The sequence below is a fragment of the Buteo buteo genome, chromosome 26 (genome assembly GCF_964188355.1).
Source record: "Buteo buteo chromosome 26, bButBut1.hap1.1, whole genome shotgun sequence".
In the NCBI taxonomy this organism is placed as follows: Eukaryota; Metazoa; Chordata; class Aves; order Accipitriformes; family Accipitridae; genus Buteo; species Buteo buteo.
Genome location: NC_134196.1, coordinates 14143784 through 14169619, shown reverse-complemented (window position 1 = coordinate 14169619; position 25836 = coordinate 14143784). Strand labels below are relative to the sequence as shown.

Sequence of the window (25836 nt, the reverse complement as noted above, 5' to 3'; positions counted from 1 at the left end):
GGATCTTTTCTGGAATCGGGGGCATTTGTCTCCATTCCCAAATGCAGAAGAATGGAAATACAGTATTCTATCATTTTGCTGCACTTGGTCCAGGTCCATTCAATTTTTTTTCCTAATGTTTTGGAAACATACAGACATGAAAACCAATGTCTGCCTGGCCCAGCAGGAGATAGTAAAATACTTCACAAACACCAGATGGGATTTTAACAATGTTTGTAAAATATAAAATGCTTGAAGCATTCTCTGCAAACCTAAAACTGAACATGTTTCATCTCATTATAAGCCTTTTTTTCACCTAGTGAATTCCTTTACATTTTCTGTTAGAAGACTGACACTAACAGACCTCTGATGTTTAAAAGAAACCCCCAAAATCAACCTCTTTGGAAACTAACATTGATACCTATGATAAAATACTTGTGTGATGTCACCAGTATAAATCCTATGTAACCATTATAATAAGATTGCATGGTCTCAATGCTGGGAAAAAATATAATGATATTTTTTGTTTCATTCTTCTATTAAATAACTAAGGCATTTATGGGTTTTAAGATATTGTATTGTGCTTATGTTTCTAACCATCAGATAACACTTTAAAAGTAAAAAAGCAGACTGCCTATCCATCATCACATTGAAAGAAATAATGAGTCCCTACTCCTCCAGGATTAGGAATGCTGCTGAATGGAAAATTTTAAGAAATCTACTTTTGCCGCAAGATACAAAATGATTTAAACTGAAATTGTTTGGGGGACATGAGCCAGCTGCACTGAATTTCTTATAAAAAGGGGGAACTATTTCAACAGTATTGAGAAGAGTTATTTAGATTTTCTGTTTGATCAGTTTTACTTTCAAAGCTTTAATCTCAAAACATAAGTCAGTAATAGCTGAAATAATACACCTTAAAAATGGAATTACATATTTAGAAACAATCAAAAAGAACAATTCACGTCAAAGCAATAGTTAAGTTCACAACCATTCTGAAATTTCAACATATTGCCCTGACAAGGAATGGACAGAATCATCTGAATCTTGAAAGTTTTGCCAGGAAGGAAAATCATTTTAAACTGTATGAAACAATGAAGTTAATTTACATGCAATATAACATAATTGTCTAGAAGGAAACCCTGTCTATATACAACCAGCCTTGTAGCCTACTTGTTCTCTTAAATCCAAACAGTATTTGAATTAACTGAATATTTTAAAGTATACTGTACCGAAGTATTCCTATTTCCTTTACTAAACATTTCTGCTTATAGGGTACCTGCACTTTCCCGAACAAAGGATACACAGCTCTTAAATAATTTGACAATTTTCCGCCTCCACCAGACAAAGCAGTTTTATTCCAAGGCTAGATCTGTAGCTAGCATTAATAGGCATAGGTGTGTGCTTTCCTGATCCAGTAGCCCTGGTTTCCCTGACCTGGTAAGCTGCAAAGTCAAACTTTATGGTTTCCTTTTGACGGCAGTCTCTTGCGTTCCCAGCAGCACAGTGATCTGGGTTTAACAAAAGGACTCTCTTCTTGGCATGCACTGCAGTTGGAGCTGCCACACTCTCAGGGGAAGTGACAGCCAGTGACTCCAGACAGCCTGGAGTTCCTCCTTCTCACCTCCTGGCAGAGTGCTGTGATGCAAATGGGACAGTAGCACTGGTTAGAAGGCGAGAGGTCAAGGCCTGTCCACTGAGTGCAAATACAAGGTTGGCTTTGGATGGAGGAGGCATTCCAAACTCCTACAACCCAGCACAACTCAGAGGGGAGAAGAGGGACCTCTTACCCCCCCGGGGGCACTTATGCATCAGCCTGGGGGCAACTTCGAGGGCAATCAGGGTCACAATGAAAGAATTTTAGGCAGCACCAGATGTAGATAATGGTGGAAAATAGCTTTTTTGGCTGCTTCTTTAGGAATTAGGTACCTCATTTTAGTGCAGTTTCAGCAATCTTCAGCTTAAGGAGCTGAGTGGTGGTAATGCAAAATAGCTTAGTTTAGAAAGATTTAATTCCAGAAACGCTTATTGCCATCTGAAGGTACTTGGTAGAGTGCGGCAGTCTAGGTATTTTTGCAACAGTTTTACCAGATTCCCTCAGTTGCAATTTATACTTATCGTTTAATTTTAAAGAGGCCTCAAAGGAATTGTGGCGCCCTAGAATATGCCCCTTTTAGTTGTGACTCTTGGATGACTTTATGCACAAAAGTTCAGGGTGTCAACTGAAGTAAAGCCACAGATGAGTTATGCATGGTCATCTTTAAATCAGAAGAGTATTAAGTGCCTTTAAGTTTCCCTATCCCTTTGCATTGTAGGCCAGATTTTCATAAAGAGAAGCATGATAACCATATATTTTATGAGCCCAACTTTTGTACCAGCAAGTGCCACAATTGCATCCTCAAACACAGCTCAAGAAAACAGATGGAAATTTGGGTGACTGAGGGACCAGTGAGGTCTTACTGAATTCAGTGTGAACCTTTACACCAACTTCAGTGGTGTTTATGTTAACAGTAGAACCATATTTTTAATAAGAAATGAAAGATTTCTGTAGATAGTTGCAGAAAACAAACAGCAAAAGGATGGAGTCGAGTATGTCATGACCTCTGGCTTGCTTTGTGAAAATCCAACATTGAAGGTCATCCAAGAAAGAATGATTTCAGGAGAGCCAGTGCTGGTATAATCTTTTTGTTATGCTTTTTGTAAAGTTGCTTGTTCTATTAATTTAGTAGCAGATATTACTATAGCTACTGAAATGCTATGAATTATTAATTGACAATTTTTATTCTCTCCTCCTGTGGTGTATTATTGCACTTCCTGAGGGTTTTATGTGAAGTGCAGTTTGTGCTTTTTGGTTAAATATTTTTAAAGCAGTAACACTGTCAGGATAAAGAAAAGCCAAAATAAATTCTACTCGTGAAAATTTTATTTTGGTTAAGTAGTGTATACGCATTGCCTACACATTTGGCTGCATCCATTTACAGACAAAATCTGCCTTCATAGAAATGTATGTCCAGAAACAAGGGACAAACTTGAAAAGCTGGAATACTTCAGTAGAGATCTTTTTACAAGGGTCCTATAATTTAAGTTACTCAGTTCCATTCGTGGCACTCCCTTGAAACCTACAGCAATTTTGAGTGTACAGTCACAGAAGAATTGGGACCTGTATATTGCTTAGTGAGAAAGATATAAACAGTCAGTCCTGAGGGAATTCACAGAATAAAACTTCACTATGCAGTTGTGTACTAAAATACTCCTCTGTAAAACTGTGGTCTTTCAGTATTTTTATTTCCCAGTGACCTCACAGATTTTGTATCAATTTTGTTCAGTTTACAAGTTAAAATATGCTTGTGCTTCCTTTTATAAATGCCAAACTAGGCCTGAAATGTAAAAGTCAAGATGAGTTCTCTCAAGTTTATACTCATCAGCATCACCAGTAAAAGATGCTCCGCAGCTGCAGCTCTATTAGAAATGCTATTGTGCAAGATTGACAATAAACTGAATCACTCTCACTAAATTTGTTGGCTCTCCAGAAGAAGAAAAGCAGCTAAAACACACTAGCAAGGTGGCTATGCCACTTTTGGAAGACCTGTAAGCACCGTATGCTCCAGCTCCTGTCTGCCTGCTGCTCACAAATGACTGTTGAAGGACAGGCTGCAGGCTGCTTGCTAAGGCCTACCTGGCTTGCTTTCTGTTTGATTTTATGCTTCAGGGTTCCCTACCCTGTGCTTGAACACCTTCACAAACCCTGAAGGAGCCCGTAAGTATAGACCATGAGTCCTGTGGCCCTCTGGGTTACATGAGAAAAACTGTCTAGGGACTACACTCATCCCTGGAGTCAGCACAGTAAGCTGGCAAAGCTCAGCACACAGTGGAAGCAAACAATAGGAGGAAAACTGTATCATTTTTAGTGGGTACCTTCATTTTATTCACAGTAACTGTCCTCAGAGTTGCCTACAAGGTGAGAAGTAGTCTCTGAATTTCAGTGGGAAATGGGAAGCTGTATCTCCCTTTGCCTCCTTTGAAAATGGCTATCTGTATGTTAGTTTTGATGCTGCAAGAAAAAAAAAATCAGATTGAGATTTATTTTTTTTTTTGCCAATTTCTTTTTGGCCATAGAATAAAACGGTCAATTATTTGTCCTAGTGTGTGTATGTGTCCAGATGCTGCTTTTCAAGTAACACATCCTACCCAGGCTCCACATTATGTCTCCATCCATGTCTAGTGCCTTCAACTGCACTAGGTTCTCATTCCTGTCTCCCCTTTCTCATCCAAGAGAGAGTCTATGAAGCCGAATGAGTCCTGAATTACATCGTTTTTAATGGACCCAAATGCTAACTGCCCCTTCTGCGTTTCAAAATTTACATCTGGAAACAATAATAAAGCCACTTTGCCTATAAGTAACTTTATCCATGCTACTTATAACTTAAAGAACATTTTCTTTGTATTTCTATTTAAATAATTTGACAAAGAGATCTCTCAGTCACTGGCTGATTCTCCTTGTCTTGGCTACAGAGTGCACTGCACCCTTTCAACCTCCAAATGTGATCTTTCTGTCTCTTCTGAAAAAAAAAGTTTCCCTTTGAAGTTACTGAGACAAGCCAGTGGTGTTCGTTCACCCGCCTCCTTCCATAAAACCTATTATTCATAAATTGGAACACCTACTTGATGACTGTAAAGGCACAAGCTACAGGCTGGGATTCAGTACATTTCAGCAAACATTCTCCCGTGTAATTATTACAGCAGACAAACATAATGTGCAGAAGAAATTATATTAAAAGAATTTATGCTTGTAAAGCAGATACACCTAATAAAAAATGAAGTTAGAAAAAAAAATAGATTTCATAGAATATAGACTGTATTTTAATGAACAGTGCATGCTTCTCCCAGGATTTTTTAGGCAGCATATGGAAGACTTTTTTCTCTTGCATTTTGTGATAGGATCAAACAGGCTAAAACTCAGATAGAACTGAGAGTAGGATAATCATATTCATATTTTTACATAGCTTCTTAAAAATCCAGGCATTCATACCAACAGCATAATCTGTTCTCCAGTATTTTGAAAATGTGCTAGAAAATAAAAAGCCTAATAAATCTAATGGCTAAAGCCATGCCCTTTTTTTGGTTTCAGAAAGCAATTTCTATTTAGCAATGGCCTTGATTCCTCAAGTGCATCTGTGCTGTGCGGTACTATCTAATACAACCACTTGGCTATTCGCATGACTTGAGCTAGCTCAGCTTTGCATTTGTCCTGAAAGATGTATCTGCTCTCTCAAAGCCAGCTCAGGTGTATCAATATAGGTATACAGAGGCATATAAACACCCCTGTTCTGTGTCATGATATAGCCCTTGAGTCAAAATTTCCACTGTGTCTCAAAGCCAGGTATAAAGGACAGAGAAGTTCCTAATGTGAGGATGCTTTCAAAGCAGGCTTTTTGCTCCATTCATTTGCCTGCATAGAATTTACCATGGTAAATTATGTCTACTGTCAGTGCCTTAACCGGTTGAATGCAAGTGAATTGTGCACAGCTATCAAATAAATTCATTTTATATGGGGTGCTTCTAAAGTAATCACATAAAAGCAGTGAGTTCTAAAAATCTCCAGTTTTATTAAATCTATATACATATCAAACAAAGTTTAACCATATCTGCATTCTGTTGTCCCAGCAATGTCTGGGTGACTGCTGAAACACTGAAGACACAGATGGTTCACAGACCTGAAGGAATATTGTCCTTTTTCTGTGTACTACTACTATCATGTCCATTTAAGTATCAAAAGGATACAAAAGTTACAGATATGTTATTATAACTAAAATTATTTTAAGTAAATGTATATCATGCTACAAAGCAAATCTAAGCGTGATTGTGACAGCTGTTACAACAGCATCTGGGAAGAATGGCAACATCAGCTACATACCTTCCTTCACTCTTCTGATAGGCTCAATCAGGGACACATGCCAGTACTACCATTAATCCCCTGGACTACATTGTAGGTTCAGCATTTTCAGCAAGTATCATTGAACAAAACAACCTGTAAAACATACACCGACTTCAAAGCCAGTTTTGCCAATGACATTTTCAATGCCAGTGTCTCCTGGTAAAATCGAGGAGCAACTTGTAAAAAGAATCACAAGGCTTCTCCAGGTTATCTCTGTAGCTTCTCATTATGATTTTTTTCCTATTTCCTGAAAAACTGTCTAGTAAATCAAGGGTAATTTGACCAGGAAGGACTAACTGGGGATACAGCATCTTCATCCGGACTATCATCACAGAACTACCAGGTTTTTTAACCTTCCTCCTCATATCTACTTACATTGTAGCTGGGTTCATCACTGCTAACACGTGACTGATTTGGTCACCCTGACTCATAAAAATTTCAGGCTGTTCCTTCAGAATTGCCCTTTGTATACTGGGCTTCAGTAATTCCACAAAAAAAGCCCATCTTGAAATATGGCTCATAGTAATTCTGGTATCATGTTTGTAAAGGGAGTTTTCCAGAAAATTAGTGGAAAAAGCAGTCCTTTTTTTGACAGTTACCCTTGACTGAAATCACAACACAGGCCCAAACAAACCTTTCATCTGACATGTTCATGGCAGGATGATGGGAATCTGTTGCGGCAAGTTGATCTCACCACTTTTTCACATATAATTCAAACTCATCAGATAAAAAACAAACTCCATATCCATCCATGGCCTAAAGAACTGAGAAAATCACACTGGACACTGGAGTGAGGGAAGGGAAGGAAGCATTCACAAAGGCTAAGTTTAGCCTTCAAAGACCAGACTTGCTAGGCTACTTTCATTGTTGATAGAAGGAGATAAGCTGTACTGGGGGGGGGGGGGGGGGGGAATCAAGAATGCCTAGATTATGGCTTCTACTCTGAACCATCTTCTAAAGAGGCCTCTCTCTCTTGTGAATATTGTACGTTTCCCTGCTTTCCTCTGAACTGTAAATTTCTCTTTCATAGAACCTATGTACTGCTGTTCAGTACTTTGGGGAAGGATGCGTTGTTCACATTCATCCCCTCTCTGTCCCACGCAGTGAATGGTTGTATCGAGCAGGTCTGTGGTAACTGTTGGTCACAATGCACAGAGGGTGTTAAAAACATTCCCTTACTTTCATATAGCCTGTGGAGCCTTCCCTCATTGCACAGCATATCAAGAGACTATCATCTGAGCTCTCAGTCTAAGAGTGTCCAGGATTCCTTTTGAAATGAGCTATATGTGGTTTTCCACAGCTTTATTAACAGCTATTAGTTGCAATAGGGGGCATGCAGCCATTTTCCTTAATGCCTGAGGAACTCCCTAATCTACAGCCTTGTACTCTGCACCTGTATTACAACTCTCCTCTTGCAAAGCTTGCTGGTATGCAAAGAGTGAAAGTGCACAAAGTGGTTCCAGGCCCCTCTCTTTACACAGGTAGAATGCCATTTTCTATCTTGGAATATAAAAAGCCTTCCAAGATGAACATGGAGTTAAAGGCTATATTATACAAACTCTTTTTCATAAGTTTAACCTTTCTCTCACATTTAGGACAGAAACATATAACAATGTATGCTGAAAGGACTTACAGAGGTTATCTGGTTCAACCTCCAGCTCAGGGACCAACTTCAGTTCAGATTGCCCAAGGCCTTATCCAGTTGAGAACTGAAAAGAAATCAAAGGATCCTGAAATAAATTATGCCCCAGAGTCTGGGGACATCTAAAAAGAAGTGAGAGTTGGAATATTAGTCTTCTGTTGAGTTTTACGCAGAAGCTAGGATTGGTTAGACTACAACCTCACTTCTCCATTCCCCCCATCTCTTTTATTACCTGAAATCACAGAAAGTAAAAACTTGTTTCTGCCTCCTATTTTCTTTTCTGAGCCGTCTGATGCTCTTTCACCATAAAACTATTACTACTTCAGAGTGTCTTGGCATTTCAAATGCAAGTTTTATATTGCTGTTGTATTTTAAAGGCCAGATTAAATCTATTTTAATAGCCACTTGATTATATTTCTGCCTCGAAGTGTAACTGTTTAAGATAAACTGCAATTCGTGTCTTCTCAATTCTATTGCCTGGAGCACCTTCTGACTGTCCTGGGGAAGAGCTCAGAGCGAGCAGCAGAGGGAGCCCATGCTTTTAGCTTGGTCTTGTCTTAGTGAAACCGGTGAGCAAAGCAAAAAGGCAACAAGCGTACAGCCTCCGTGCAGATAAACTCAAGTGTTGGTAAGAGATGGTAGCTAAGTTACCTTTTAATTCAAGCAGAAGTATCTATCTCTTGCGTGTGCGTGCTTTTGGCAAAAGAATAAATAAAATCCACACCTTCCAGTAATAAGCAGTAAAAAAATTATTTGGTGTGAATACACAAATGCATGGGAATCCATTCAACTTCTTCACAGATCAACTTGTAGATACAGTTGGAATCTTTTAATTAACCCTTGGCCTCATATGCCTTTTTGTCTGTCACTGCTTTTTTAAAAAGTAAAAATATTGTCTTCATCTACTGCTTCATCTTCTTCAGTTCAACCACAGCTTTAGACTCCAGCCTTGCAAACAAATATATGCACTTACTTTGTCCATATAAAGAGTCCCAAAGAAGTTGTGCAATGTGTAAGAAATATATTTGTAATATATACCTGTGACTTTTCCAAAGAGTAGTTTGTCCTTTTAACGTCTTACTGAAATCTAATTGTTTAGGTTGTTTGGTGTTTTGTTTGCTTTTTTTTTCCAAATAGCTCTGTTATAACTCATGTCAATTACTCTTTGTGTAAAATCATTAATAAAAGGTACCATATTTTTCATGTATTATGGGTATGTTTTTACAGAAATTTCTCTGAACAGTTGGAATTCACCTGAACACAGTTCTAAGCTTCTTAGGTTTTACTCTGGTGAGGTACTGAGATAGAAATAGGAAGAATAGCCTTGCATGCTAAGTGCAATGGAACTACCACAAAAGCCTCTGTTATTTGGACAGACCACAGTAAATAATAAGCTGTATTTGAGAAACATCTATGTACCTGATAATACATTTTCTTTGTATCTATCAATCCACAGCAATAGTAAGAGATGAAATAACAGTCTCACCAGATTACTCCAAACTTCTACACCACAAAATAATTTAATGATAAAATTAATGTTGAATTTAATGCTGTCTCTCAGATACATATGCTCAAGAAATATAAAGTCAGAGTTCTTACTGCATAGAAAAAGGTTCTCTTAAAAAATGCAGTGGGAAAAACTTTGCTGATATGCTGCTGGACAACTGCAAAACCGGAGGAAATTCTAAACATTAAAGCTCCAAAGTCAAATATACCATAAATAATCTTCTTTGATCACCACAGTAAATGTGAATTTAGGATTTCAAAATAGCTTACTTACTCTAACTTTTCAAACTGTTTAAGTTGTTCTCAATTTGCAATTAAGTTGTGCAAAGTTAGGACCGCAAAAAATACTAGCGTCTCAAAATTAGCATTCTGAAGATTTCTGGGCACAAACGAGCATTACTAAGAGTAGTACCTAATTTGACTCAAATTCACCTGTGAATAATATGCTCCTGCCCTAAAAAAGTTGAATACAATGCTAATGTATACAGATATACATAAACATAATGTAATGCATGATCTGACAACTTATCCTAAAAAAACCCTCTGATACTGTATGGAAGGGGCAGATTTTGCTCTCTGTAGAAATGGGTCAAGCTGCAAGTCATTGAGAAGACAGAATTCTGAAGCAAAATAAGAGGACAGCTGAATTCTGCATAGCTAGCCACAAGCAACACAGCATCCTTTATGAAGTCTTCTTCTTTTCCCAAATAATTTCAATTGCGTTAAGTCCCTATGTTCAGAAAAATACTCCCTAAAATCATCAGCCAAGCGACCTGACACTTGTGACATCTTTCCATAATAACATTTTCTAATATTCTGCATTAATCATTATTATTCTTAATATTAAGTGCATTAAGTGCATATTCGTTCTGCAGTTGAAGATATGTTCCCTGAAAAGGAAAACCTGTAATGGAAATGAAAGTGAAAAAGTACAAATACATTGCTTTTGACTTGATGCTTTTGAAACCCTTTCCAAGTGGTCAAACTTAAAAGTAATTATTTTTCAATACAATGCATTGCTTTTGCCTTTTGTCATCTTCTTTCTCTTTGTATATTTTAAATTCCATCTGTTTTTACCATAGTTCACAGAGATATTTCAGAGAAAAATTAAACTTAACCAAATGCTCCTTTCTATACCACTGCTGCTTCTGACAGATTCCAAGTGGCATTAAACCAAAATGATTAGTACTGATTTACTTTCAACCTTCTGTTTTGCCTGTCTCAGGGGCTCACATACTGAGCCAAATGCAGACCAAAAAAATGTACATTAAGAGAACATACTAAGCCTGGGCTTTTCATATTAGTCCTTGTTTGCCAAAGTTTCCTCTTTCCTGCATATAACTTCTTAGGGCCCTGCTCTACTGTAGCAGCAGCTCTAATCACAATCCATGCAAGGATACTTTTGCATAGCAACCTTGAATTAAGTATGCACAAATACATAAAATAATATAGGTGCTTTGAACCACCTTCTGGAGGAGTCTATTACTCTTAATCAGCTTCAGAGAGATGCCTGGGAGATTAAATTTGGGTGGTATGAACACTCTCTCCTCATCTCCTCCTGTCTCCATTAATTACGAAAGAAAAGTAGCCAAACCCTCAGAGGCCTGAGTTATTAACAGAAATAAATATATTGGCTTCCATGGTCCAGGTCTATAAACTATAAATTTGAACTTCTTTCAGACACTCTTTTAAAAAGAAAGTCCTGCAGCAACCATGCATTTGGAAATTTCAGTGCTAATGACAGCAATTGGAGGGGTATTCAAACCATCCAGCATGGGCAACTGTACTAGCCTTGTAGGAGGCTCTAAGGCTCCCTGTGTGATCTCAATGGACAGAGGTAAGAGTTCTCTCAGCTTGAAGCCAGGGGCCAGCAAGGTGCCTTCTGCAGGTACCTCTTTGTCTTCAGTGATGACAGATGAAGCTAAAGGATGCAACACCCAGCTCCCTGCTTTTGTAAAGATGTTACATGTCATAGGTCTATGCTTACACTCTGTTAAGGTGGGATTTATAAATATAAAACTCATTCAAATAAGTTGCTTGCCTCAAAGGCAAACACATCCCAAAATAAATGTGCCTGCCCTTAAGTCAGCTAACCAGCCTTGCCAAGGAACAGAAAAGCAACCCAATGCATGTTCTAAACATGTTAATGTTATATAAGGCCCTGATTCTGACATTCAGTCCAGAAATTTATCTCTGTGTCTTTCAGAAACATTTAATGCAAATACATAGCAATTCACAGAGTATTAAGACTATCAGGGGCAGTGTTTGTAGAAGAAAGAGCATAGAAACTTCAGCTGTGTATTTCAACTAGCTGAGTTTATTGAAAGTACCAAGACTTCTCGCCTCTTTCTCTTGCAAGTTTTTTGTGGGCCACCTTCCCTCCTCTTCCCTGTAAAGACCTCCCTGTCATTCCCCTGCTCTCAACCTCCTATTACTTCTGAGCGTCCCCATTCTCCTTTTTCTAATACAAGGGCTCCTCCAATTCACATGCTCTCATCTTCCTATAAACATCTGTGCTGCAATCATTCTTCCTCCCTTTGCTCCATAATCCCCTGCATAAGGTTCCTTCTATCTTCAGCTCCCTGGCAGCTGTAGGCACACAATCCCACTTTTCCTTGCTGCTGGTTCCTCTGACCAAATTATCCACCAGTTCCCTTCCTCCACCTACAGCAGGGGCCCTGCATGACTGCCAGCCGTGCAGAAGAAACAGCGTTTCTTGTACATCCATGTAAGCGTTCTACATGAACTGTGCCACTGGCAGGCGCTGGTGGAGGCTTTGTGCATGTGTTGAAGGTCACAGACCTGTATTTTGCTCCTTCCCTCCCTTTCTGTCATTTTGCATTACTGCAGATGGGACTGCCATCAACTTAAAAGAGTCAGCAGAGGTGGGTAACGTATCCTGCCAGTTTATCACTGTGGTACAAAGTGAGGATGAAGCATGTGAGCCACAGAAACATGGACACTTCAACATCTCTTCTGATTAAGTATGTACTAAAAAGCTTTGTTGATTAATTTTGCACTGAGAAATATGCAAATGGTTTTTAAAAACTTCTTGAAAAATGAAGTCCTATAAGGTATTTCCTGTTTGTTTTTTCCAAAGTCCTAGTCAAGAATAGGAAAATATGATAGAGATGTTTGAAATCTTTTGGTCTTACTAATGAAAAATGCTTGACTCCCCTTTCTGCAAAGAAATCTGCTTTTTCTGTGCTTACACCTCAGAAGGCAAATACACCAAGACAGAAATAAATATACAGACCGCTCCCCCTTTCCAGAGAGGAATTTACAGGAAAACAAGGTATTACACCACATCTAAAGCCTTCCAACAATTTGTCACAATTAGGTGCTTCTTTCTTAGATACTTTTCTTCCTTTTGCACAGCAGCTGATCCCAAAATGACTAAAACTATTACAACCACCACAAAAAAGAAAAAGAAGAAAAAAAAAATATTGTGACCCCCTTCAAACAACTACAAAACAATGTAATCGCTCATTATACAGTATCATGCAAATACACTTCCAAAACCACAGGAACCCCAGGGTGTTTGCCACACAGACACAGTGAGAGAAGGAAAGATGAAAGAATTGGACAGAATTTCTATATGAGCTGCTAAATTAAGAAATGACTATGCATGCACATGGTATGTATCAACTCTTGTCTTTTACCCAGAGAAGAATGCAGATTACCACAGCACGTAGAGGACACAGAAATACATCATGCATCTCCACACGCACACATATTCAAAGGTTTTATGTTTTACAAGTGTTAAGGAAAAAAAAAAAAAAAAGCCCTGCAACCCTCTATGAACTGGAGTTAACTTCCTCACAGATGTGGAGGTATTGACTTTCCATGGGAGTGCTGAACTTCTGTGGCAATAAGTGAACAATGTTTTGGAGACCTTCCTCAAAGTCCCACTGACAAGAACCACAAAATGCAGCACTCTTTGGACTTACTACTGTGCTATAATGCACAGTAATGCATTTTTAAATGTTTGGCTCTGACACCTGCTATTAGATGGAACAAGTAGCTATCGATTACTTTTGTGGGGTGAGACAGTCCCAAGACTGTGCAATTCAGGAAACACATTCCATCAAAACATATCCTTCCAAAATTCACATCCTTCTTTCAGCCCTTTCTAAGAAACATGTGAACCCACTTGCCATTTGGGTTCAAACCTACTATGCGTTTTTCTGTGCACGTAAAACCAGGAAAAATCAGTTCAGAGAGCTGTTGCAATGATTTACTATCAGAAGGCACAGTTAAGACCACAGTATAAACACCTGACTAGAGGAAGGCTACAGTCGATTTGACCTGCCTTGCTGCCACACTCCCATGTGGCACAGTTCTTAAGAAACTGTATCGTAGCTGTTGATATGATTCTCTAGGGCTACAAGTGAGACAAGCTTTGAATGGGCAGTTAGATACAGCTTGAGGAAAACAACTGATGAGCCAAAAAGAGAGCTCTTGTCTGTTTCAAAATATTAGTTGTTCTGATAAAAGGCATTACTCCTCATCTAATGTCTTACCATTCTTCATGTACCTTTAGACATAGCTTACATGTTCTCCTCTTTTTTCTTTTGGCTTTATGTGAGACATACAAGGATAAGGTAACAGACCAGTAAATGTTAAAGTTAAAAAGCATCATTTAAAGTATTGCTTAAAGCACATCATTCCTATGTTGGTGAAATATCCACTTAATGCTTTTGCAGCCTAGCTGTAATTCCCTAAATGATGTCATGTCCACCTTAACTCAAAATAACAGAAGGTTGTCTTCATATAGCTTATTTCCACATCTTCACTCTAACACATGGATTTTATTTCCTAAACAGAGAATTACTGTAATGATCAGCTTTCATTCCCTCTAAACAAACATTCAGTAAATCTGCATCCCATGTATTTACATTTTTTCCTTGTTTCTTTTCCCAAATGCCTAGCTATTAAAACGTGCCTGGGTAATCCTGACTTTTCCACTAATGTTGCAAGCTTTACTATCAGATATTTTCAGACTAAAAATAATGTTCACATCAGCATTTGCTTCAAAATTATACGGATAAGTCAACTGTCACTGTATGAATTGTAACAGTAATAATAATACTGTTTTTCTATTTTTGCCCCTTCTTCCCATCAGGAACTTGACTACTGAAGAATATTTCAGGTGAACCCAATTAAATCTTACCTGTCAAATGTTTCATCTCGGTCCTAACATCACAGTAACTACAGAACTGTTGAGGGAAGAGTGCGGCTAGGTGGCAGTGTGCCAAATAAAAGAATCAATATAAAAAAGACGATTTCTAAAGATGCATGACATAGCATGCCTTAAATAGCACAAAAAACCTGAACAAAAACAAGTTGATGTCAGATGATCCATAATATTATTGTGACTGACAAGCTGTAGCCATGTAGTAAATTGAGCCAGGGTAATTGAAACTCTTGTATTTCTTTCTGGTTCTAGGAGTGACTCTGCCCTAACCATCCTACACTGCAGGTACCAGCATTTATCACTATGTAAAACAGAAATGGTGCTATCTGCCTTGGTCTGAAGAACATTGCATGGCTTAATAAAGTGATGTAAATACATGTGTTAGCTTAAGATCCTCAGTGAAACACAACAGACACATGATGCAAATGAATGTGAACGTATACCGATAGGTAAATATGGAATCAAATGAACACAGTATATAAATAGCCTTCTGCTGTATGTATAAAAACCCTACATAGTGATAAATCTTAAAAGACATGCACCATTTTCCAGGGCTAGCCAGAATAAAAGGACAAATCAGGTGTCCTGCAAAGAGGAAAGGATCCTTCTGCACAGACCACTGGGCAGTTGGAGTACTACTCTACAGTAGCACAGCCTAAGGGCTAGCAGAGCTTCACATTTGCCTAAAGAACCCTTTCGGTATAATGACTTCAACACATCCAGTGAAGAATTTCTTCTCCCAATGGGCGGAAAAAGAAATCCCACCCTGCACAAGAGCTTTATTTTCTCTGCAGCCTAATCACATGGTTGTACTGCCTTCTAGGAACTTACCCTTCATCCATAGACATCCATAGACAGGAAAGGGAAAAAGAAGCTACATTCAGCTGTAAACCACCTTGTCCTTTGCCACTGTGCTTTTTGCTTTGGCAGTGTATTGGACTTGCCTTAATATTTAAGCACTAGCTGCTACCTTTGCTAGTGCAGGATCTGTTAACATTTCTGCTTTAAACTCCATTTTGGCTGGGACAACTGATCATTTCAGGATTAAGCATAAATTTCCACTGTTAAACACTTTGGCCACACTTCTTTAAAATCAATTCAACCAGTGTAAACTTACAAAACAGAAATAGCAGTGAATATTTTGGATATCCAATTTTCTTTTTACAGTCCTATATTTAAAAATCAGATATCACATAAAGTCTAAAATCTGTCATGCTGTAAGTAACGATCTAGAAGATGCATTTTAAATATGTAACTGCTGTGCATTCTTGACACAAGAATTACTATGCTTTTTGTGAGCTAACAATATATAACACAGCATATCATTTTGTTTATTCATACGTAACATTCCATAAAGATATCTTTTATACTGATAAACCCTAGGCTGGAGTGTCGTCACATTATCTATCACATTCAGAAGACAGGTTTTTTTGCCCGAGCACCAGGAAGAGATTCAAGAGACCACTCTGCTGAGATCCCTAAGGGGTTTGTTTACTACCTTGATGAAAGCCGAAGACCACTGATGGCTGTAGCATGGATGTCACTCCAAGTGACCAGGACATTATGCTGAGATGTCAGAACCTGCAGGAAACCTTGCAGTCCCAATGGCCTTTTGGAACAGTAACGGCACCTCCCAAAGATGTTACCAAACTGACAGATGTTTTTCCTTTTCTCTTTATGGAGAACCAGAGACCTATGAGAAAAATGAAAAGGAAATAACTGTATGGCCCAATTTAAATGTACAAAGGTAGGAATTATCCATATCCATTCCTATCAAATCCTTCTTTTAATCTTCAAGCTACTCTTCTTTCAAAAAATCTTTAAGTAAAATTGAATCAAAGTACATTAAATATTTCAAAGAAAGTCACTAGCTGAACAAATGTATTCATACAAAATAAACAACATTCAAAGGAGGATTTTTACAGTTAAACCCTCACTACTAATTAATCTATGTCTAACTTCAGGTATCTTGCGCAAGCTGATAAATCTTCAACAGAAAATGAACAAACAGTATACACTTTGCTTTCTAGAACAAACAAAATATGTGTGCAGTAGCCTTGGGTTATATAAATACTATTTCACTACAGTTATGAAAAATATTTACTTATTTGTTAACTACAACTATTCTGATGTCTTTTGGCAACTCATGTTAAGGACTCTAATATCATGCAGTACAGATGCCCAACAGAAACTATTTCACTCCAGAAGAAAGTAAAGTATTCACAATTTATCAAACCATTAATATGTACCTATTCAGCACAGCGTGAAACTTTTTAAAAACCATGAAATTCTGTGATGAAAGTATTGCTGCTTCACAGTGGTATTAGACACAGGTAAGAAACAGTCAGAGGTTTGGGGGGAACAGGTCTCCAGGACAGGTATCATGGTACATAATGAAAACTCCACTTCCTGCAGAATTTTCCTCCTCAGGCATTTCTTCTGGAAAATCTATGCTTTCAACCATTGTTTTTATTAGCTTACGATAAGGTGATGCTTGGGGAAAAGTCTTCCAGCAGCCTCATAGGCCTAGATTTACAAAACATTCTGGCCTGTCTAACCAGCCAGACAGCAGATTCCTTTTTTATTATTTTAAATAAAGCACTTGAGCTCCAGTACAAGATCCTTCTGCAGCTCGGATTACATCGAATGATGGTCCAGAGGTGGGAATAGGGATTATAAACTGGGTAGAATATAAAAGCATGTATTTTGCCGGCCTCTTCATTAGGTTCTCATTTCGGACTTAATTGTAGATTCAAAGGCAGTGTAGCAGAAAATCTTTAACTAACACTCTCCAACATATACCGAGTAGCCCGACCAACAATTTAGTCACCAGTCTAAACAGGAATTGGGCTGGGACTGGGTTATTAAACTGGTAGCTAGTCTCAAGTCTGGAGCTTGTGGTCAACTTTGTTCACACTGAAAACTCATCTGGAGGAAAAAAAGGGTTCAAAAAAATGGCCATCCTCACTGTTCTGTCACCAATGGCTTTGGCACACTCAGTCACAGAACAGTAGCGCGAAGGCCACTTTCCTCACAACCTGAGGAGTGGACACCTCTGGCAAGACACGGGGTGAGGGACGGCTCAAGAGCTTTCAACGGCAGCCTCGCTGCAAAGTCGGCTTCTCTTGTCAGCCCATCTCCTTTAGAAAACTGCTGCCTGTTGGCAAGCCTGCGATTTAACTGAGCGGGAGCAAGGAAAGCGAGTGGATCCCCACCTCCGAACGGGACCATCGCTCGCTCTTGCGCTTGGCACCGCTCACCCACAAGCGGGTTTCCCGACCATAATTAAGACCCAGGTTACACCTCCCTTCCAGCCCAAAGGAACACCCAAGTCTTTCTCCCGCCACCCCACAGACCCCCCCACTGCCTCAGATCCCCTCACACGAAGCTCTAATTTCAAAAGTAATTGGGGGGGGGGGGAGGAGGAGAGAAGACAGTCCTGCCTCATGACACCGCCGCACGCGCTGCCCCAACCGCCGCTCCTGCCGCTTTCCAGAAACGTCCAACGCGCGCGCCCCTGCCCTGAGGGGAGAAAACCGCCCTGAGGGGAGATCACCGCCCTGAGGGGAGATCACTGTCCTGAGGGGAGAAAACCGCCCTGAGGGGACAAAACCGCCCTGAGGGGAGATCACCGTCCTGAGGGGAGAAAGAAAACCGCCCTGAGGGGAGATCACCGTCCTGAGAGGTGAAAACCGCCCTGAGGGGAGAAAACCGCCCTGAGAGGTGAAAACCGCCCTGAGGGGAGAAAGAAAACTGCCCTGAGGGGAGATCACCGTCCTGAGAGGTGAAAACCGCCCTGAGGGGAGAAAACCGCCCTGAGGGGAGATCACTGCCCTGAGGGGAGATCACCGCCCTGAGGGGAGAAAACCGCCCTGAGGGGAGATCACCATCCTGAGGAGAGAAAACCGCCCTGAGGGGAGAAAACCGCCCTGAGGGGAGAAAACCGCCCTGAGGGGAGATCACCGTCCTGAGGGGAGAAAACCGCCCTGAGGGGACAAAACCGCCCTGAGGGGAGAAAACCGCCCTGAGGGGACAAAACCGCCCTGAGGGGAGATCACCTCCCTGAGGAGCGGCGGCGGCCGCGGGCCCGGCGGGCGGGCGGGGAGGCGGGAGGCGGGGGGGGGGAACCCCCCCCCGCCTCCCGCCTCCCCGCCCGCCCGCCGGGCCCGCGGCCGCCCCCGCCCGCCCGCTCTGTACGGCGACGCGGGCAGGGCCCGCCGCGCTACGGCGGGCAAGGCTGGGGCGGCGTCAGCGGGCGCGCAGTGCCGGCTCCAGGGCTTTAAAGCAGCGTGTAAGCTGAGATGCTACCACAGACAGCGGCGCGGCGCCGGCCGCAGCAGCAACAGCAGCAGCTCCCCGAGCTCAGACGGGCGCCCGCCTTTCGCCCTCGCCGCGCCGCGGGGCATGAGAGCGGCCGACCCGCAGGTCTAGGTACCCCCCGGGCCTCATGGCGGCTGCCCGCGCCCTCCTTCTTCTCCTCCTCCTCCTCTTCTGCCTGCCGGGGCTGCGGCGAGGGGCGCGGGGCGGCGGGCAGCGCCCGCGGGGCTGCCCGGCTCCCTGCCGCTGCGAGCAGGAGGGTATGCTGCTCCGCGCCGACTGCTCCGACCTGGGGCTCACGGCCGTGCCCGCCAACCTCAGCGTCTTCACCTCCTACCTGTAAGTGTGGGCAGCCCCCGCGGGCGGGCCGGGGGGGGGGGGCACCGGCGGCCGAGCCGGCAGCGGCGGGGCGGCCCCGCGGGAGGGCCCCGGGCCGGTGACAGGAGACGCGGGGAGGGGTTGGGGGCGCTGGGGGGGTGGTCGGTGCGTTGCCGCGCCGCTGCCTGTAGAAAACGCCCGACTTCAAATAAGTGCCTAATCGCTTTTTAATCAGCGGGCGGGTTGTAAAGCGTTTATAGGTATCTGGCTCTCTGGGTGCCCGGTCCGGCGCCTGGGGGATCGCCGTGTGATGTGCCGTTTAGAGAGCAATTAAAAGCGATTGCAACAGCAGAAACCCGATTCGATCTGCAGGGACGTTATCTTCACCTTTGCTTCCCGGGACAGGGCTTTGAACTGCGGTTGCTGCTGATTTAATCTTTAACAGATCTCCCCTCGGGTTGAGGAAAGGCAATAAATAAAACCAGCTCCCAGGAGGCGGGCAGCGCTCGCTGACCGGTGCGGAGCCCGGGCGGCCCCGCGCTGCCGCCGCGGCGGGCAGGTGCCTGTGCCCCGAACCGGCGCTCCCGACCCCGCCGGAGCCCTCCGTCAGCCTCGAAGTACCCGCCTTACGGGGCATCCCCGCCGGGCCGGGCTGCGGTGCTTGGAAATTCCTCCGCATCTCGGGCGCGCCGAGTTACAGCGTGTAAGGGACAGGGACGGCGAGAACGGAGAAACTCTGTAGTAACAAAAAACCCACCCCAAACTGTGGGGAAACTTTGCTTCCTTCTTTTTGGCGGAAGGGTCAGCGTTTAGCCTCTCTTGGTTTTGTGTGTTGAAAGTGTTGGTGCACTAAAAGTGTTATTTTAGTGCCCTCCGTACTGATTTCATACAGTTATTTGTGGCTGCATGTCCAGTAGCTTGTTAATGGAATGCTTATCCTCCATATCCAGCACACAGTATGTCTGTTTCTGAATGTGTTTGTCCATCTGTATATCTTGACATGCTGTTGACATGATTGCTGCTATGGTTACTCTAAAGATGCTTTCACTGTATTTTGTGTCTGGGGTACTAAAGTGATAATTCTGAACTCACTTCTCTGTTAGTACCATACTTGAAAGGACATAAAACCTATGTTGCATCTGAGAAGGTAGATGAAACTAAACTAGAAATGGCCTTTCTAAGAGAAGTACAAACATGATAACATAGGCATGGTAGAAATGAAGTGCTAGCAATAAAATCGAAGTGCTAAGTTAGGAGAAAGCTTAGTTTAGTGAAAATAGCATTGGTTTAGAAAGAGAATGTGCAGCTGAAAGACTTTTCTAAATATTATGCATGTAAATACTGTTCTGAAATTCATCTTAATAAGATCAGGTTTAGCTCATTTTATCATAAACATTTCAAAGTCAAAGCTATTAGTAATGTTAAGAGGCAAGAGTCAGTGTTACTGAATGACCACTTACAGTAGAGCAAAACTTTGGCTATACATAATAAAGATACAATCTTTAAGACACATACAAAGTCTCCCACTGGTTTCAAAAGTAGCAGGTCAGCACTTTGGGCTTACACAAGACACAATGTTTTCTGGTGCTTTGGAAAGTCATGAGCAGAAAGATAGGTAATGAAGGTATAAAGGCATACTTAAGCTGTATATATCCTGCGTCAAGAAGTAGATGCCCTAAATTCTTCGTTGTTTGGAGGAATGCTAAAACTGGAAAAACTTTAGAAACCCCACTGTTTGACTGTTTTATGAAGAAAAAGAGAACATAAATATGCATGATGATGTCTCAATACCACTGCTGTGGTCTTCTGCTGTTGAAAAGATATATACCTCCAGTAACCTGCTTCTCGGTAGGATTGTGATCTGGTCTGCACTTTTGTTTTTAAATGCTCTTGTCCTTCAGCAGGGGAATGTCTTTCTCCGGTCAGAATTCTGTGCTGCTCAGTAGCGTATACCCTGAAGTAAAAAAACACCACTGTGGGACAGGCAGACTTTTAAATGGCCAAGGCTGCATACAGGCAGTATAACAGTATAAAAGACATGCAGTATAAAAGACTGGTTCATACACATAGGCAGGTACACTTGCCCTTTTCCAAATTTACCAGGCTGCTATCCTTGGATTGATTAATTATTGCCTAATTATGCAGAGCTGTAGCTCCTGCCTGCCTTCCATAAAGAACTGTCAAGTCTCATTGTCTGTAGGTGGCAAAGCAATGGCAAATTTTAAAATGTGCCTGCTTGTTGCAGAGATGTTTGCCTCCCTGAGCTTGGTAGTGGCCAACCTGATGCTCCTTGATTTATTTTTTTAAATTTTTTTCCCCCAGAAAAACAGAAATACTTTTTTGCGCTGTGACAGTTTTTACTTCAGATCAAAGCAGGACATAAACCCATGTACTCAGATTAACTCTCTTTCCAGCAAAAAACCCTGTCTTCTCTAGTTGGTTCTGTTCTTGCACAGTAGACGTACATGACCAAAAATGGTCTGTGGTACTACCTTGTGTTAAGTTTGGGCTTTTAAAATTTTTTTTCTGAATTTCTGTCATTTTTATCTTATCTGGATACTCGCATAGAAAAATGAAAGGTAAATGTTTTCTTGGTGCACACTGGAAATTGCGTGAAAAGTTGAAATGCCGAGGCCATTAAGGTTTGGTTTATGTTGGGACAAATGCGTACAGAGCATGATATATTATGGTGACTGAATTTTGCATGTTTTTTTTATGATGGTGCTCTTGCAGCAGAGCTAAATGTAGTCTACAGATGGACCTGCTACACATTTCTCCATTCTCATTTATATTCCCAGGCAGCAATTCTTGCCTCCCATCAAAAATCTTTTTATTTATGATTATGTGTGTGCTGCCATGAACTGTTAGACTTTTTAAGAGCAGACAAGGAGAATCCAGGAGTTTCTTTCCATTCCTTTTTCTTCATTTACTTTTAGGCTAAATAATCTACTCAGTGTATTTAATGCAATTCCTGTTGACATAAATGAGAATTCCATGTGCTGATGAAGGGCAGCACTGAGTCTCTGTTTCAAATTAAGAACATGTCACTTTCCTATCAGTACACAGTGAAAAGAAGAAGCCAGGATCTGCAGGTCTTTTGCACATGGGACCCTCATTAATTCTCAAACGAAGCCTGTGAGTTAGTGAAATATTGTTACCATTTACTGTGATGTGGAAGACTGAGGCAAAGAAGGCCTTGCTCAAAGTTAGAGGTAAAGTTTATGACAAAGCCAGTAATTAAAGACAGAATGCCTTATTATCCTAACTCCATTCTTTAACCACAGGCTCACCCTACTTCTCCTAAATAATTACTCATTAAAAATAGTGTCAAATCTGGCAACTCCTGTTCAACAATATTTAGTATGTTGTGTATAAAAAAAAAAATCTGTTTTCAGATCTTGTGTAATGACAATATAGAAGATAGCTCTTAACGATTTTGAGGGTCTCTGTTATGTTCCTGGATAGCACAGAAAAGTAAATTTATTATAAATTCCAGGGCTGTCTAGCAGTTCAGATACTGTGTTCTTTGTGATCAAAAACTCTCAATGATAAACTTAGTGGAATATTTTAAGTGGAATATTAAGCAGAATGTTTTCATAATGTTAGCATCTTAGATTGACATACACATGCATGCATACATGTATAAATATTGCAGCGTACGATGTTGCCTTTTACTTTATAGTTTACTTAATGTTTTATTTTGGGATATGTGTTATTTGCATTTAAAAAGTTTTATTTTGAGTACATTGTAAATATGCATAGTAACATTTGGGAAAATCTGATTCATATAATTTTTAATTCTTCATAGAAATAATTGATTAAGAAAAAAATATTTTTCAAAACTGTGATAACAATGATAGTATTACAGTAAAACCTATGAAGAAGAAAACAGTGCATATTATAAGGTTCCTAAAATACAAGTTTTCAAATAAATTTTGGCCTTCTGCTTCATTCATTGCCATAATATTGTATTTGATGATAAATATTCCTGTAGAGCACAGTCAAAGAAAAAAAAATTACAAAGAATTCGGGAGGAAAACAGTATTTGCTTTTTGAAGGTTAAAAAGTATATTCCCAGAAATTAACTACACTTCTGAAATAAGACAGATAGTTGTTTCTGTGTCAGGCATAACCCAAAACATGAAGACCAACCCTTTAGGGTAGATTTGCATTATTTTAGTCATTCTGATCTCACAGTGCAAACTCACGTCTTGTCTGTGTCTTCATCTAAGTTATCCTGGGAATTACCATAGTTTTTCAAACACATCAAACAGCAAGGTATCTTCTTATGAAGAAGTAAGCTTTATAAAGCGTCCTACAACTTCCAGATACTTTGACAAAATTTAGGTGTTAGGTAGTTAGTAAAATGTCTGCCTCTTCTGAGAAATACTTCTTTACATAGCTACAAACTTTATAAACCATTTTTGTGCCTTTCTAGTTGAAATAAATTAAATGTTTTCCATGCGGTTTCAGTTAATAATCTGAGTCTTGTCCCAGTTGAGGATGAAGGTGAATCCAGGTTCTGGATTTAGAATTTAGTGTTAAATCCCCCTTTTGAAAAGAAAAAAGAGCATTTCCTCTCTACTCATGGCAATAGTAGGTATGCAAAGGTAAAATGTACGCATAGATAAATTAGAGGTAGGTAAAAACGAAGAAGTGACAAACTATGTAAAGTTCATGTTTACCAGTTCTGAAGGGATTTGCGTTAAATTTCAAAACATAATGTGTCAACTCAAAGTTAGTTTCTTTGTAAAAAATTTGGATTAAAAATGTATTTAAGAAGAGAATGTCACTCTTCCCACTTGAGAATACAGTGCTAAAAATAACTCTTCACACTGCTTCCTAAAAAGCCTTGTGCTGCTCAGAAGGGGGGAAAAAAGGCACTCGCACACTACCTCTTTCCTTTGTAGCATTTGCTCTATGGAAGCGCTGCATAAATTGACAGGGAAAAGGAAGCTGTCTTTAAGCTGCTAGACTATAAGGAGCTGGCAGGGTGAAGGCACCTTCAATTTGGTTTGGTATCTGAAGTGCATAGGACAATTGGCTGGGCAGAGGGAGCCTGACTCCAGCTGAGAACGCGTGCACTGGGCTGACCTTCCCAGTCAGCATGCCAGCGGAGATTAGACTTTCCTCAAGTGCTCCCTTGTTAACCCAGTCTTTTCTCCCATGTCATTTGTCTTTCAAATGCTTAAAATTGCTACCAGTTTTGCAGCTGTCCAGATCACTTTCTTTTATTCTGTTTGTTGGCCAAGATAATATTTCATCTGCATGCACTGCTTTCTTAATTCTCTGTTGGTTATTTAAATGGTCTTGATTAATACAATTTATGGTATTTTCCCTGACTTCCTTCCTTGAACTGTCCAGCAGATCTGATTCTTTTCCCAGTAAAAATCATGGTAAATAAGGTGTGGTTCCTTTGGCTCCAAGTAAACTGACTGATGGCAGAACATGATGTGGTGTTTTTGACATACCAAAACAGCTTTAGGCTTCAGTTAGAAGAAAATACCCTAACATCTTTAAAAAGAATGAGATGTGATCAAAGCATGCTTAGTCCTCAGAGATTTAGCAATTCATGTGGCAAATCCTTATACTACATGCTGTGTACTGTTTGCTGAGAAGACCTGAGAAACTTCTGTACAATTTTACTGATCAGATGTCAGAAATTTAACGCCTGGAGAAGGGGTAGGACCTGAAACAATGTTACTGTTACTTGTTGAAGGAGTGCTACCCTCTCTCTTTTGGAATCAAGGTTTAAATGAAAAACGCACAAAACTAAGACAATGAACAGCTTTGACCATGTATGACAGTAACTCATGGTACCCCTGTTTTTAGTCCAAAGAAGCGTGCTTTTTTCTAAAAGCCTATGGACAACAGCTTGGAATTTTTGAATTGGAGACCTTGGAATGAGTATTAAAGCAGCAGCACCCCAACAGAAATACCATCCATCCTGGAGTGTCTTTGCCATTTAGGTGAAAAAGACCCCTGTGAGTTGCTGCTCAATGAGGTGTTATCACTCAAGCTAAGAGAGCACAAGCCAGCTAGTATTATAATAGGCAGTAGCAATACCCAGAACTCCAAGCAGGAATGAAATGGGATAGCGGTGCAAATCCCCAGGAGCTGGTACTCAGAGTATGTCCCTAGCTTGATAAGGCCTTTGCTAAGACAGTGCATTCTGTATCACCTTCCAGATTTATTATTTTGCTGTGTTTTACTAAGTTTAAGCTATGAGCCTTGGGTTTTAGGGGCAGTAGCCACAACACTAAGGTCCATCCCAGCAAGGACAAGTTGTATTTATTTTCATGGCTAGACACTGCTGCAAAAAAAAATTATTCTGAAGTGTAGTGTTATCCAACAGTGATAATTATAATAATCAGCCACTCCCAAATTAAGATTTTATTGGTAACAAATGGGCTCTTAGTTTGGGCCCAGTTGTATGATTTGGCTCCAGTCCTGCAAATACTTATCCAGATACTTAACTTTAGTGTCAGGAATGGTTCCACTGAAATCACATGTGCAAATGTTTGTCAGATCAAGGCCTTGAATAATTCTAAAACAATTATCCCCTTCCCCAAATATTAACTCGTTTGTGTGGAATAGGTTCACTAAGATGTTCTGCTACACTGTCTCATTACACAGCTTAAAGCATTATGTGTATCATAAATCATTTAAAAGCCTTTATTCTAAAATTTTTCAGAATCTTATGTAAAATTAATATTTAGTTTAACCTGGAACGCACTGTCTTTCAACAGTATTAAGTTATGTAATTGCAATTAAGTAATTTTAAGGGCATGTGTTTGATAAAAAATTTCTAAAACTTGCTGCATCATGGTGTAAAAGTATAGATAGTCTTTTTGTGCAGGAGATAGGATGTTGTGTGTGTGGAGATGTGTGTGTGTATAGATAGGCTTTGGGCAAATTAAAAAAGTACCTATCAACCTAAAG

General features: G+C 40.5%; 1 protein-coding gene across 2 annotated transcripts in view; it reads left to right on the top strand.

The window, feature by feature from the left end:
* Positions 1-18669: 18669 nt before the first annotated feature.
* LGR5 (leucine rich repeat containing G protein-coupled receptor 5) overlaps positions 18670-25836 on the top strand; it is a 93681-nt gene continuing 86514 nt past the window's right edge. For both annotated transcript variants that reach the window (XM_075057879.1, XM_075057878.1), the window contains exon 1: positions 18670-18915. In XM_075057879.1, coding sequence (XP_074913980.1) covers positions 18707-18915 — 209 coding nt within the window. In that variant the 5' untranslated portion in view covers positions 18670-18706. The remainder of the gene's footprint in view (positions 18916-25836) is intronic.